The 14861-nt window shown below is 38.4% G+C and overlaps 2 protein-coding genes across 10 annotated transcripts in view; both read right to left on the bottom strand.

Moving 5' to 3' along the window:
• Nucleotides 1-4688, bottom strand: part of crebbpb (CREB binding lysine acetyltransferase b) — a 47244-nt gene extending 42556 nt beyond the window's left edge. For all 8 annotated transcript variants that reach the window (XM_042505213.2, XM_042505217.2, XM_042505215.2 and 5 more), the window contains exon 1: nt 3791-4688. In XM_042505213.2, the coding sequence (XP_042361147.1) occupies nt 3791-3875 (85 nt within the window). In that variant the 5' untranslated portion in view covers nt 3876-4688. The remainder of the gene's footprint in view (nt 1-3790) is intronic.
• A 1947-nt stretch (nt 4689-6635) lies between these two features.
• The window catches only part of adcy9b (adenylate cyclase 9b), a 40658-nt gene continuing 32432 nt past the window's right edge, over nt 6636-14861 (bottom strand). Inside the window, exons 7-10 of one of the 2 annotated variants that reach the window (XM_042504913.2) lie at nt 14643-14802; nt 14184-14326; nt 12375-12398; nt 6636-12212 (exon numbers count right to left, since the gene is read on the bottom strand). In XM_042504913.2, coding sequence (XP_042360847.2) covers nt 10862-12212; nt 12375-12398; nt 14184-14326; nt 14643-14802 — 1678 coding nt within the window. In that variant the 3' untranslated portion in view covers nt 6636-10861. The remainder of the gene's footprint in view (nt 12213-12374; nt 12399-14183; nt 14327-14642; nt 14803-14861) is intronic. The other variant, XM_042504914.2, reaches the window with a different exon arrangement.

The following is a 14861-nucleotide window of genomic DNA, read 5'->3' as shown; positions in this document are numbered from 1 at the left end:
AGTTATGAGTATTTGGGGTATCCCGCATGAGCCATCCAGCCCTGAAATGTATCATCAGACTATAGGTCTGTGGGAAAATTATACACCAACATCCCTTTGCAATTACAAATTAATGAAAAAAAAAACCTCACAAGGACTCTCTGATTCCCTTGATGCATTGATTAAACTTACAAATCAAAGAAACAAAGTAAATTTAAGTGCATGAGAAAACAGCAGAGTAGAAGAGCAAGGCAGCCAGCTACGAGTTCCTCACAGATCTTCCAAAATTTCTCAGAATTAGGGCTTTTTCAACTCAAGAAAAAAAAACACTTATCCTCCCATCTGCAGCCTGGCACTTAAAATCTTCTCAGTGTGCTTAAGACCCCGCGCTTCATCCAGGACTTCAAAGAGAGCAGGTCTACATGAGACGCCGCGCAATGTCTTACTGAATACATGTGTTCGTGTGTGTGTGTGTGTGTGTGTGTGTGTCTACTGAGACAGAAAGGGCTTCTGGCAGCGGTTGGGGAGGAGTCAGTCTTGGTGTCGGGCTGCTTTATTGCCCAGCGAAAGCTCCTGTCACCCCTCTAAGAAGATGAGCTACCTTGGCTGAAGAGCGAGGACTGTCGGTGAGGCGAGATAATACTACCGCCCACTGAGGACGAGACAGGCCGAACAAAGAAACTTCACATTTCTCAGCTGTTTGTAAATGGCACACAGATGTTTCCGATCTCCACTGCGATTTAAATCAACTGCAATAGTCTTTATTCACTCTCTAGAAAATGAGAGTTGAAAGGTGGGTGCAGCGGTGCAAGACCAAAACAGCCCATGCTTTCTCAATGTTTTGGTGCTGCCTGCCACACAAAGAACACCAACAAAGCTATGTCCAGTACACTGCAAGTAAATACACGTACACAACTAGGGTTTGCCAAAAAGGGTTAATGTTGCTGGATGAACCAAATTGGAAAAGATTGGATTGCTGACAAAGATAAAAGCAGTATTTTACTACAAACTGAAAAGTAAAGTGGAAGCGGTGCCTAACAGTTTTCACTGTTTGTCACCTTTGAAATTTAAAAAAAAAAAAAAACGGAAGTCAGAAAGTATGCTCTTGCAGTTACAATGAAGAGAGCTCAAGGAGACATTTTCAGCTTTCAAGTGGAGCTTCGACAACTAGTCGATTAGTTGATCAGCATTAAAATGAACAACTACTTTGATAATCAAGTCAGAAAAAGTGCCAAGCAGTTTAAAGAATGTTTCCATTTTTCTGCTTTTCTCTGTTTTATATAACTGTAAACTGTGCATTTGAGGTTTTGGACTGCAGGTTGCTCTAAACAAGACATTCAAAGATAGATTTGATCTGGCACCAGTATCAAAGATGCTTCTGTTACTGCCTAAAAATGCTGAATCAGGTATCACTGAGCACGCGCGTCTATGCATCAATCCACTTAATTTATTAAACTATCAACTATCAGTTTCACACCCAGATATTATATTATATAATATATATATAATATATTACACACTGGATGAAATAGAGATGGCATTTATTCTGAGAGGCATGTGAAATCCTCTTTCTAGACTGCAGAGTAACTATACATATAACATCCATTCTTACATGACAGGATGGACCGTGGAGGGCCCAAAAGATGCCAAAAGTTCAGTTACAGTTTGAAGGAGTCATTTGTTAGTTTTGGAGAAACTGCAATTGCGGAGCTCTGGTCCCAAGTTTAGCAAATTATTATAACTTTGAAATAAATCTTGTCAATTTCATAGTGACTGTCAGTCAACGGTTTGACATTTTTGAAAACATAATATCACCAAGTTAGGGGTTGAAACTTTTAGTTCTCCACTCCAGTTTAAAGTGAAAAAGAGAGAACTATTGACTTATCGGCCATTCATAAACACAGCAAATGTTTTGAAAAGTCAAAAGTAAATTTATATGGGTGAAAAGGATCTCTATTGCAAGTGAAGTCTCCAGAATTGCATCTGTTACACGCCCAGGGGGACGGGTGTCCTCCTTCTGGACAGCCATAAGTTGATTAATTGAAAAAAAAATATGAACAGAATATGAACAGTGTTAAATTCCCCTTTTGCCATGGGGCTATGGATGTATATGATTCTATCCCAGAGATTATATGTATTATTAATAAAACTAAAGTCATCACATCAAACAATCGATCAGTTTGGTCACCAAATATGTACGAATATTTTTGATGGTCAACATTCCAACTTTCTAAAGTTGCTCTACAGGTTGGACAGGTTCAGACCTTTGGGCTAGTTTCTTAAACGAATCATGACAGCAGTTATTCTCACCTTGAAAGCTATAATATGCCCATTTGCTAGCCATATATACTGCCCGCACAAAACTTGGACGTACACATGTAATCCTCCAGTATTTTTGCACAGATTATTTTTTTAACCTGGGCCATTTGAGCATTTTGCTGAATGAAAGAAGGGCTGAGCCTCCAGTGGCAGACTGACCCAGTGGTGAGATTATCTTTCAGTCAGACAACACTTCAAGTGCATGTGCTGTATCTGCGCTGCCGGAGAGGAGGACTCTAAGACTGAACTCCAGGCATACAGGGCCAGCATGTCCCTCTGCGCTGGTTGGTAGGAAGCAAAAAAGGGAATTTTTACTGGGATCGAGAGGGGATCACAATATTTTTTTGTCATGTCTGGCTAAAACAGGTGACCACTTGAGACAACATCAGGCCAAAAAGCATCAAAGAAAAAAAAAGACCTCCCTGCTCAACATTTTACTTACCTGTAAGTCAGATGTTATAATGGATAAGCACTTTTATATTATACAAACAATTATAAAATAAAAAATTCTGTTGCACATTTCTAATCTGTTGTTTGTGCAGTTAGCTTGTTTCATTATATTATACCTCTGAGCCCTGTTCAAAATTTAAAACATATGAAAAAAACAAGTGATAAATAACCTGACTTGTCAAATATTCATATTAGACATCCAAATCTGATTCAACCTGGTGACTAATTTTACTGATGCTTAATCAGATGTTTAAAGTTAGAGTTAAAGTAAGAAAACACCCAGAATAAAAGTTAAAACTTTGCAAATCATATTTTAAAAGCCACTGAAATTTGAAACACTTGGCACCCTGCATTATGAGCATTGCATATTATCCTACACACATAACAACCCAATTAATAAAAAATATTACCATTTGTTGCAAGCAATGTTCTTGCAATTTGTCTGATTATTACAACAGAATTTTCATTAGGTGAACACAGCTGCATAAAATAATAACAATTTTAATAAGGTAAACCAACTATTATTTTGAACGCCAACTAAAATACTAATCAAAGCAAATAATCGACTAATAGCACACAGCCCTAATCAACTTCAAAATGTGCACTTTCACAACACTATTTCCAAGGAGAGTCAGGGGTTCAAGACGTTCAGATGTAATGATGTGTACTGTTTTTTTTGTTGTTTTTTTCCACTTTTCACTCTCTACAACTGAGAAAGTTAGTTAGCAATCACTCTATGTGGAGTAAATCTTGTGTCATTAAGAGACAGTGAGTTTGCACTTTTTATACACTTATTCATGGCAGTTTCAATCAGCTGTAGCTTTAATCAAACTGGAACCGATGAGCAGTTTTTTTCTGTGATATTTGCACAGCACAGCTTTAGTGGCGGATGGGTTTACTTCACGGTAGCTTTTTTTTTTTTCCTAAAGGTGGATGCACTCAAAAAGCAGCTAGATTTTGCAATGTGCATGTTTAATAAATATGAATATATCTAAAGTTAGCACATCATCCTTGTCAGGTGCATTTGTGAAGCCATCCTTACCTGGGCCATCTGATACGGAGAGAGGTGAATTCAGCTTGGGTCGCTTTGCAGTGGGGGGTCCGACATCCAGCAGATTGTCAGCCATCCTGGTCGGCAAATTTTATGAATAGATGATGATGCAGGAAAAAAATAACCGAAGGATCAGTCCAACTTTATCAGCCTCTGGCTCGTAATAACTGGTAACTTTTCCGAGCGTTGTCCGTAAAGGAGAAATTTAACTGTTTTTTTTTTTTTTTTTTCTTGACTGGCAGACTGGCGAAATGCTGCCTGGAGAAAACGGCTTCAAAAGAAAGGCAACAGCGCCACGCTTCGCCGCCGAAGATCACCCCATGATAATCCAACACCCAACACCCACATAATTATCCTCAATAATTACGTCCAAAAATTATTTCAGTTCGAGAAAAATAAATAAAAATCAATCATAAAATATTACACAAGGCGTAAGCAAATCCCTTTCTCCGCAGATCGTCGGTTTCACGTCTGTACAGAATCATCTTTTTCGCAGTCGAAACGAGCAGCCATAAAATCTATCTCGGGCTTAAATAAAAAGAGCTAAATTCAAAAAATATTTTCTATGAGGCGGAATATTTTTGTCGTCGCTGTCTCCCGATAAATACAACGTCTCGGGACGGAGATACGGCGAGAAGCGGCGCTCTCTAAAAGGGAAATCAAATATACAGTGGGCTTTCGAGACGGTAAAAACCCGTGTAATCCTCACATGTTTGCATCAAGTCTCATCGGAAGGACTAACCCTTCGGTTTTATGTACGATAAAAGCCGTTTGAGTCCGGTCTGAGTAGCTCCAGTCGGTTTTTAAAATTAATGCTACCCCCGAAATCCCGTTTATGAGCCGCGTCAAGATGGCGGCTGTTGATTCCTCCGATACAAAAAAAAAAAAGTTTTTTTTTCTTCCCAGCTAGACTGTGGGGGGAGGAGGAGGAGGTGTCGCGCTATGACGCCCTGACGTAAACCTGTGTCCCACCGTGCGTCATGTGGACGTACGTGAAGTTGCCTCTAGGGGTGGAATAACACAAAAAATAGACATTCACTGCTCTACATGCTATCATCTTTACAAACACAGCAGTTGTTGTCGATTAATAGAAATACTTAAATCCCAACAGTATATTTATTGTAATTATATTATTTTACCACTTGTGGTGGAAATAATATAATATTTAAGAGCTGTATTTAGGTACAGTTTTCAGGTACTTGTACATGATTATTACCATTTTATGCAACTATTTTTTCACATATCCTCCATAGTATTTACTCCACAATTATCTGACAGCTATTGTTTTGTAATCACAGAATTTATTAACAGCTATTATTTTAGAACAGGCAAACAGTGGTTATTTTATAATAACAGCAGTTATTTTACAAATTTAACATTTTCACACAAACCATATGATCGGCTTGTAAAAGTCTCTGCTATACATTTAACTGAGTAGTTAAAATTTTTGTTTGCATTGTAAAAATACACCATTAAAAGTTTAATGCAAAAATAACCAAAATGTATTATTTATTATTATTATTATTAGTAGTAGTAGTAGTATTACTACTACTACTACTATTAATCATAATAATAATAAGAAGAAGAATTTTAAAAAGCCTTTTTATTTTCAACCTTTTAACTAAACTTTTTTTTAAATTTAATGTCCCCCTATCATTATATCATTTTAAATATTTAAAATTATTTTTGCTTATTCTTCTATAGTTTCATCTCTTTTTTAACTATTGTTTTAACATCGAATAGTGTTATTTTTTTAACATTAAACGCATTGTTCTTTTGTAGTTTTTAATTTATCTGTACAAATGTAATGCTATTTAACAACAGAGTAACAATATTTTAAATATATAAAAATCATAAATGCTTTTAAAAAATTCTATTGGAAGTTCTTGCATCTCCATCTTTAATTCCAACCTGCAGGTTTCGCATACTATACATTTTTAGATGATCAATGTGTTTTTGTACTTAAAGAAATTCTCCTTGGTTTACTTTTTCCAACTGGAGCTCAGTAACATAACTTTAGCTCTTCATGTTTCTCTCCTGCAACCTGATTGGATGCTTTCAGATCGGCTCAAATACAGTGGATCTGTAAATCTTAAATGTCTTGCTTGGAATTAAAAGTGTTGAATTGATTCACAAAATGAAGGAAAATAATTTAATACGTAGCACACTTTTTCAGTAACATACTTTTTAATCCTTGAGCTTAGGGGAAGCTATCAAGTATTTTTGACTCAAAAGGATGGAGTCCAAATGAAGTAAAAATGTATTTAAAGTCCAAGTTGAGTTGCAAGTCTTTTTTTTTAAAAATTTGTTGAGTCTTAAGTCATCAAATCTGTGACTCAAGTCTAAGTCATGAGACCGAGCTAACACCTGATAGTATTATGATAATGTAAGGACATAATGGTGATAGCATTATATGAGCAAAACATAGGTCTACTTAAGTTATTTAAATTAAAAGTACTAATTATGTGGGTTGACTGTCCCTGCTTTTTTGTACTCGTTGGATTTTCACAACTAACTTTATTCTATTAACTTATTAACATGTGAGCAGCATTTAATTAACGTTGTGGCTGGTTTGAGTTGGAGCTTATTTGTTTAAGTTTGTTTTTGTGTTTAAAAACACAATATGCAAAAGTAACACTGTAAAGCCATGGTGTTGTACAATGTAAAAATACACACAAGGTAAAGCAGCATAAAAGAGAAACAGTCACGTAAAATACAAGTACCTCAAAATTGTTGGCCACGTCAGAAGAGAACAACTTAAGAACATGTATTTAGTTACATCCACCACAGGTAAACACAGATGTAGTGTACAGTCTATAAATTCAACCAGACAACATTCCCAGCAGCTGACTTTATTCAGTTTTAACCTTCACTTGCAATCCTATTAGCGTGCTATATACAAAACATTTCCAAAGAAAGCAACAATTTATTAAAACTTGGCTGTAGCAGGCTATTGAAATATTTCCTACCTGCGCACATGTAGCGGTGTCTCGCCCATTTTATTTGGCCAGTTTGGATTTTTTTTTTTTAAAAAGAAAGAAAGAAAGAAAAAAAGAACATCTGCAATGACTGAAAACTTACTATCCTAACGTCATACTTTTTGAGATGATAAGGTTAGAGCATCCCTCCCAAAACACACACACAGTTTTACAAACACTCATACATTTTTTTAACACACATGCAGGCAAACAGAACACAGTAGTATTATTCCAACATTGTTAAAATTACCCAGTTCTTTAGACTATTTAATACTCTAGTACATGCGCTTATATAAATAATAGAAAATGCTCAGGTACTATACAATATAAAGGTATACTGTACATAAAAAGTGAGCGTCCTGTGCAAATGTGTTTAAACAGTGATTACTATATAAATGACCTTTCTTGAATGTGCACAACACAATCTGCAAAATAGGGAGAAGAGAGGAGAAACTCCAAGAGATCGTAATAACACTCTTTGGCATAAAAATTCTCACAGTGTGCCATTCTGCTGGCTCAGAATGTCACTTACATCTCGATAAATCATATCAACATTTAAGCTGTTTGTAGTTAAATAAAACGGTGGGAAATACAAAAAAGTGGCAATAACAACTATGAGTTTACACTCCTATCTTATTGTTCCTATTTGTCCAAAATATGATACTAATACGGAAAAAAATGTTCAGAGTCCATAAAAAACACATAATTCAAAAGAGCTTATCAAAATTACTAAGAAGAAAAAAAAAAGTATACGCTTATACACTCAACCTGACACTAATCACCTCTATTAAGCACTTAACTATGGATACCAGCAATAATTATTCTAAGCGTCCCTTTATTGTAGTATAACAAAAACAAATTTTGCGTTGGTATAAGGGTTGTGTGCTCATGAGCATAAAAGTTATTTTCCCTTTCAGACCAATTATTATTGCATTTAAATCAACTCCAGCCGAGCATGGATACAGTACACAATGAAAGGCCAAACAAAAAATAATAATTCAAAAATGGTAATAATGCTAATTAATGTTTAATATGTTTGGTATGTTCACAATGAATTGTTAAGAAAAGGCACTGCTCAAATGTCATATCTTTAGAAAACCTCAAATGTGAGTGCAATTTAAGCAATAAATGGTTAAAACAAAAAACTCCTGCTGATGCGTCGGCTTTGGAGAAATATTCAGTGTCTTAAACTCAGAGCAGGCAGTATAAAAAAAAGATGAGGACAATCAAGTTCGAAGTTAAAAGGCACAAGCTATCTTCACATGTAGAAAAAGCAAACGCATTTTTTTAACTATTAGTGTGATTGAGATGTGGCAGTCGGAATACATCATTTGATGATAAAAGAAGGCAAATTGGTCATTTGTTTTTCTGCAATATTGATCTGGTCTGCTTTATTAATTAAACGTAGTGGTTATGAAATGGTCATTTAAAACATGAGGTTAAGGTGTTGTTGTTTAAAGGAGCAGTGTGTAGGATTTAGTGGCATCTAGCAGAGAGGATTATAGATTGCCATATGTGAAAACTTCTCAAGCATCAACTTCCAGTTAGCATTCCTTTAGTGTTCATTGTTTAAGAGGCTTTAACCCGGAGCCAAATTATCTGCAGAGGTCGCTTCCTCTCCAAAACAAACGGACCAGTTTATTTAAACCTGTAAAAACACTGAATAAATAAGTGTCGTGTTACAAAACAGTGTTTTTCCTGTGCTGGTCATCTTATTGCAGACAGACCACTAACCCAGCACCTTCTTTTTTCTCTTTACTGGGATTTGTTTTTACTGGGAGCTACATTTTTCCACAGAGGTGTTTTCCCCTTTTCTCTCAAGACCAAACTAACCCTGTGATTTAAACAGGTAAAAGCGTTTAGCAGTTTCACGCTATAAATCTCTGGCACTCTTCAGCTTGACGCATACAGGCCGCTTGCCTGTATACCTGCTAATATGTGCTTGTATTTCTCCAATAACTAAAGATCCAGAGATTTAGGAGGATTTACCAGGGGCTGAATTATCAGCATTGGTCTCTTCCTCACAAAACTAAAAAAAATATTTAATTTTAAAAAAAAAAAAACTGATTTGAACCCCTAAAAACACTGAATAAAGAAGTCCCACATTCAAAATCTGCTGACTATGGTGGCCACACAACAACACGAGCGGCCCTGCAGAGTCAGTGTTTGGTTTGTCAGTTCTGGTCTACTGTAGAAACATGGCGATACAACATGGTTATCTCTGTGGATGAGGACCAACTCTCTCCATGTATATATAAACAGCTCATTCTAAAGTAACGGCGATAAAAAAAAGACATATTTACTATATATTTCATATCTGTCAATATATCCCCCAAAATTCTACACACTGGACCTTTAAACTGAAGACACTGTAGTGCATTCCATGGTAAAAAGGTGTTTTTTTTGCCTCTGAGCACACAATCCTTTTTTTGCTAAGAAACAGCGACAGAAAGAAAATGTTACAGCAACAGAGATGTACAGTCTAATCAGTTTGATTTCCTTAGTGATCTGACGTAATAGCGTGAAATCAATGGAGTCAAAAAGAAAGAGTAAAAAACACCTAGGGATTAATACGGAATACATTTGTTGCACTGCCTTTTTGCATTTACAGTGTTATTACATTAAGTTTCATGCCATTGAAAGTATAAAGCAGTGAATGCACCCAGCTGTTTCCACCTAGTAACGTCTTTCAAATCATAGAAATTAGAGAGGGGAGCCTCACGTGAACAGTTCAAGTTTTGTGCAACAATAAATACATTAAAACACAATTCTGATTTGTGACATCCCACTTTGATTATCCATGTCTCAAAAGCACTATCAACTAACACACAGTGTAATCCATAGCAAAACCTATAGGCAGTTTTTTCTCTAATCGCTCTACTGTCGAGACACTACAGGTACAGCAGTGCCTCATCAGATCCGCTGAAATACTCATCAACACTTAACACAGCGTGGGTTCAAATACGAGCCTGGATCAGGGGAGGGCACGAACACGAGTAACGGTTTACCTCGTCTATGATGCTGTTACTGCAAGAGGGGTGATTAGATGTAGCTGAGACGGTCGTACCTCAGTACTTAGAGATCTTAACCGAGGCCAGAGAAACAGCTGCCACATCAGCAACCAAGAGTTTTCCTTTTCTCGTCTGCGTTCCTAAACTGTTTGTCATCACCCTGCAGTTTCACCAAGTCAGATGAATAACTCATAGGCACCTCTTCTCATTAAACCCAGCATGAGTTACTGCACACACATACACACACACACACACACACACACACACACACACACACACACACACACACACACACACACACACACACACACACACACACATTGTATGCATGCAAGTACACTCATTCAACAGCTTGGCCCTGTCTGCCCTTAGCCTGTATTGATTAGTCTCTGCTGTGGCTTTCATGAGGTGTTTTCATTAAAGGCTCTGCAGCCCTCTAGTGCAGATTTTACTAATATACATATCTGGGAGTGACGTCTCAAATCCATCACTTGACACACATTTTGATTCTCTTCTCACTGTAGCACTTTCCATATGTAAGGTGAGCTCTTCTTTGATAAAAGGCAAAATATCATAGCAAAGCATAGTTCACAAAGTAAAGTTGTAACAAAAGCAAAGCATTTTTTTCTCAAAAAGTTTGCTTATTTACAGTTTTCCCTTTATGTTATTCCTCCCTTACTCAAAAAGGCTTAGTCTACACATTATTCTACTCTAAAGGCACTTAAAAGACATATGAAAGAAATTATTTAGATTAAAGGTGTAAAGATAATCAAGCAATTTAATGGGAGACGATGGGATCTGTAGCAGACAAGAGGAGGCTCAGAGTCAGCCCTCAGCATCTTCCCATTTCCTCTGAGCGTTCCTGCCTACTTTGTGGTTCCTCCACTGATAATATCAGCCAATCAGATCACACTCAAAACAACCTGCTGCTCTGCTGATGCAGAGAAGAGGCCTGTGGGTCTTTCTCTCTGATTCTAGGACCAAATGTACAGCGATTCTACAAATGCCAACTGGCAGGAACAAGAGCTTAAAGGGTTGAGGAGTTTGGATAAAAGCGCTGTTGTTGCAAATTCTTAAAGTCTGGTGAACTCGCCAACATTACTCTCACAATCATCATCGCATTTGTCCTTCTTGATGTCTTTCTGGGACACTGTTGTAGAATTTTGGGGTGTATTTTGCTGGACGGAGGATGAGATGAGCTGTTTGTTATTTGCAGAAGAAGGACGTCCTTCTAGGTTGGTAACAGGTATTGATGTCATGCCACTGTGAGACACAGATCGCCTGGCATGAGAGGTACCTGTAGAGGGACGTCTTTCACGGCTGTCCGCCTCTTTCCCATGGCTAAGCCCTGTGGTAGTAGCGGAACCAACGCTGGCACTGGGTACCATAGTATTGGTGCTGCTTGTAGTTATGCTGGTAGTGGGCACCATGCTGGCGATTTCATCAGTGGGCGAGCGCCCGATGCTACCATCCACCTGTGCCCGGATCTCTGGCGAGACTGAGAGCTGGTACTGGGGCACAGGGCCACTGTCACTGCTCTTCGGGTAAAGGAAGGTCTTCATCTGACCTTTACCTTTGACGTTAACTGTGCCACGATAATCAAACTCATAATCCATGCCACTGAGAACACAATAGCTCTCCTCGCTGACCTGGACGCGACACTCCACACCCGTAGTATCCATGCGACTGGCGATGTTGACTGTGTCACCCCAGATATCATAGAGAAGCTTAGTGGTGCCAATCACCCCTGCTGTTAGAGGCCCGTGATTGAATCCAATGCGAAGCTTGAATCCAAAGCCCAGCATGTTCTTGTTGAAGTCGTCCACGACTCGCATCATTTCGAGGGCGAATTCAAAAAGAGCGCGGAGGTGTGCATGAGGATGTGACGCGTCTGCACACTGCTGTGCGTTGAGTCCCGCTGCCGCCATGTATGTGGCACCAATGGTCTTGATCTTTTCCATATTGGAGAAAGCAGGCTTCCGTAACAGCTCGTCAAAGTCTCCAATGAGCTCGTTGAGGACACGGTAGCACTCCTTGCCTCCCTCATAGCTCTCCTCGTAAAACTCACTGAAGTTAACGATGCTGGCAAATATCACGCCCACATTGTCGTGGTTCTTGGAGTAGCTCTGGGTGACCTTCAGCTGCTCGGCCACATGAATGGGGATGATGTTGCGGAGCAGCCAGTCAGCCTGGTCCCTCATGTTCTGGATCTTGATGCGGTGTTGATCTGCCTCCACGTTGCCATGGTAATGCAGGCGGTGACTGACCTCAAATTCACGGTTAAGGAACAGGATCAGGAGTAGGACCAGGAAAAAGGCCACGCAGGCCTCAGGGCCCAGCAGGTCCTGTGGGTCTGGGTCTGCTGGGCTGTCAGATATGATGATGGAGCTATTGCTGTCGCTGTTATTGTTTTGGCCATCTGACCTGATGGAGAGAGAGAGAAAGACAAGCAGGAGAATACTGAAACAGAAGGCCTCTACAGCTGGAAGTTATCACCACAACTACAGAAGCACAACTGCAGAAACTGCCAACAAAAAATAAGTAAACTGGTTGACTCACAATGCCAACAATAATCATTGCACTTACCAGAAAAACAGACTTTTGGCAACACTGGAAGAAAAAACCCCCACAAATAACACTGGTTAATAAATCAAATGCATGTAACTATCCAGCACTATCCAACAAAAACTGCCATTTTAAAGTTTGTAATCACCTGTTATATTGTTATATGTTTTTCCCCTGTCCTTCAATAATGGCTACTTTAACAGAGATACAGACACTGTAATTCAGACACCAAATGCAAAATGTTTTTTTGAAATAGTTTTGGCCCCATAAGAGAAATTAAAGGGTCATTTAGTTGATGTCCCCTCAGTGTTGCATGACAGGGGAGAACGCTGTAAAAATGTTCCCCCTAAATACCCTTAAATATTAAATGTGTTTTCCAGAATAGCGTCAGTGACCCATGGTCATTATGTAACTACAACAGTGCAATGGGGCTCTAATTATTTTGGAATGCTGTTTATTTTCAGGCCCTCTACAGTCTACTAAGTGGTCCAACTGAAAGGGTTTAAACTGTGGTTTCTCAGTCCGTAGTAAGTTCATCTGATATTCCCTGATCCAATTACAATAATGCTTACCCTCATTTGGCCTTCCATTTCTATTGTGTTGTGTAAGTGTGAAAAATAGCGGTGCTTAAGCAACACACCTGTTAATTACATCTTGTAAGAGGCTTTATCGTGCACTTGACACTGAAAAAGGAAACTGTTAAGCTTCTAGTTTCTTTGACGAGTGATTTCTTCTATTCTTACTGAACAGTTTCTCAGAGGTATCTTTGTCCATTTCTGCCCTTTCAATTGTCTGTCTGGTTGAACCATCGTACAGTGTTTTGTTCATCATGTACAAACAAGAGCAGATTATGAGGTCCCTGAGTGCATATCTATGCAAAGGGCCCCACAATCACTCCAACACTGGTGCAAGACACACAGACTGTGTGGTGTTTTTGCATTTCTTTGTAGGTGTTCTTCTTTTGGCACTTATGTGCATCTTTGTGGTCATTTTATGTCATTATTTATTTTCATTTTGTCACACTGAGGTAATTTTTTGTCTCTTTGAGATAATTACGTGTCTCCTTGTGGTGTTTTGTGTCTTACGGAAGAAGTATTGTCTCACTGAGATAATTTTTGTCCCTTTGAGTTAATTATATGTCTAACTGAGGTAATTTTGTTTTTTTATGGCTGTTTTGTGTCTCTTTGTAGACGTTTTGTCTCTGTAAAGGTCTTTTTTTGTCTTTTTAAGATAATTATATGTGTTACTGAGGCAATTTTGTGGGTTCTTTAGTTCATTTTGTAACCCTCTGTAGTCTTTTTTTGTGGCTGTTTTGATCAGTTTTGTAGTTATTTTGTCTCTTTGCACTTCCTTGTCATCTCTTTATGGTCCTTTTGTGTCTCTTTGTGGTCATTTGAGTCTATTCCTGGTTGATACATTTTAATTTGAGTGATATTGCTGGTGAAGGCCCAGGGGCCCCTAACACTTTGGGCCCACAGTCCTGTGCCAGATTGGCCCATTTAGTAATCATCTGTGTGTACAAAACATTACTTTTTTGCAAACCCTTTATTCAAAATAACATCTTTGTAAAGAAGACTTTCTATAACGTAATAACATGAACGGCAAGTCAAAAGTATACAGTAGTCAACTCGGGTATCTGACTTTACCGAAACAAGTTTATGTGGTAAGCAATTCCAAACTTTTGAATGGCAGTGTACATATTTGTGTTTTTTTTTCTTGAATTTTAAGTCAGTTGCCACACAATCTCTACACTATAATTTAACCCACAATTCAATTATGTCACGTTTCAAAGCAGTTATTTTCTGTCACTGTCCCTTTACCATGTCATACCTGCAGGGGGAGCTGAAGAGCAAGGTAAGCATTGCTAGGCCCACTAATGCTGCAAGAATTGAGCGCATCCAGTAGCTGAGTTGGCAGAAGTTACAGTACTGAATGATAGCTATGATGACAGCACAGCAGATGAACATGGTGAACTGGGGAAAATATGGGGCACAGAGTCATTAGTCAAAAGAGGCAATAAGATTATCACATAAATTTCACTGACTACAAGCAATATTCACAAGTTGTGCAACTAAAAGACATATGCTAAAAACAATTCCACAAGATATGAAAATTTTACAAACATGGTAGCCCTAGAGCAAAAGTGCTTCATTAACTTCATTCCTAAGTATACAATTGGAATCAGAGAGAATAAATCTGCTATGAAGACAGCAATTAAGTCAAAGCTTTTAACACCCTTGTGATTCATTTATAAATCTAAAAATAAACCAAAGAAAAATTCAAATCCACCTGGATGGAGAGATGCATGTCACAGGAAACATGGGAGAAGACAGCCACAGAGGGCAGGGACACCAGGACTGCTCCTATAAAGTGACGCGCTACCCAGCCTGACACCGCTCTCATCAGCACCCGCGTGCAGTTCAGCACACTGTCCAGGTAGAAAGCCATACTGCAGAAGAAAAACAGGAAGCTGTGATTGATATAGAGATTATTATGATGCAGAAATAA

The sequence above is a fragment of the Plectropomus leopardus genome, chromosome 18 (genome assembly GCF_026936395.1).
Source record: "Plectropomus leopardus strain MGB_pleo_1.0 chromosome 18, ASM2693639v1, whole genome shotgun sequence".
NCBI lineage: Eukaryota > Metazoa > Chordata > Actinopteri > Perciformes > Serranidae > Plectropomus > Plectropomus leopardus.
This window is presented reverse-complemented; position numbering and strand designations above follow the sequence as displayed.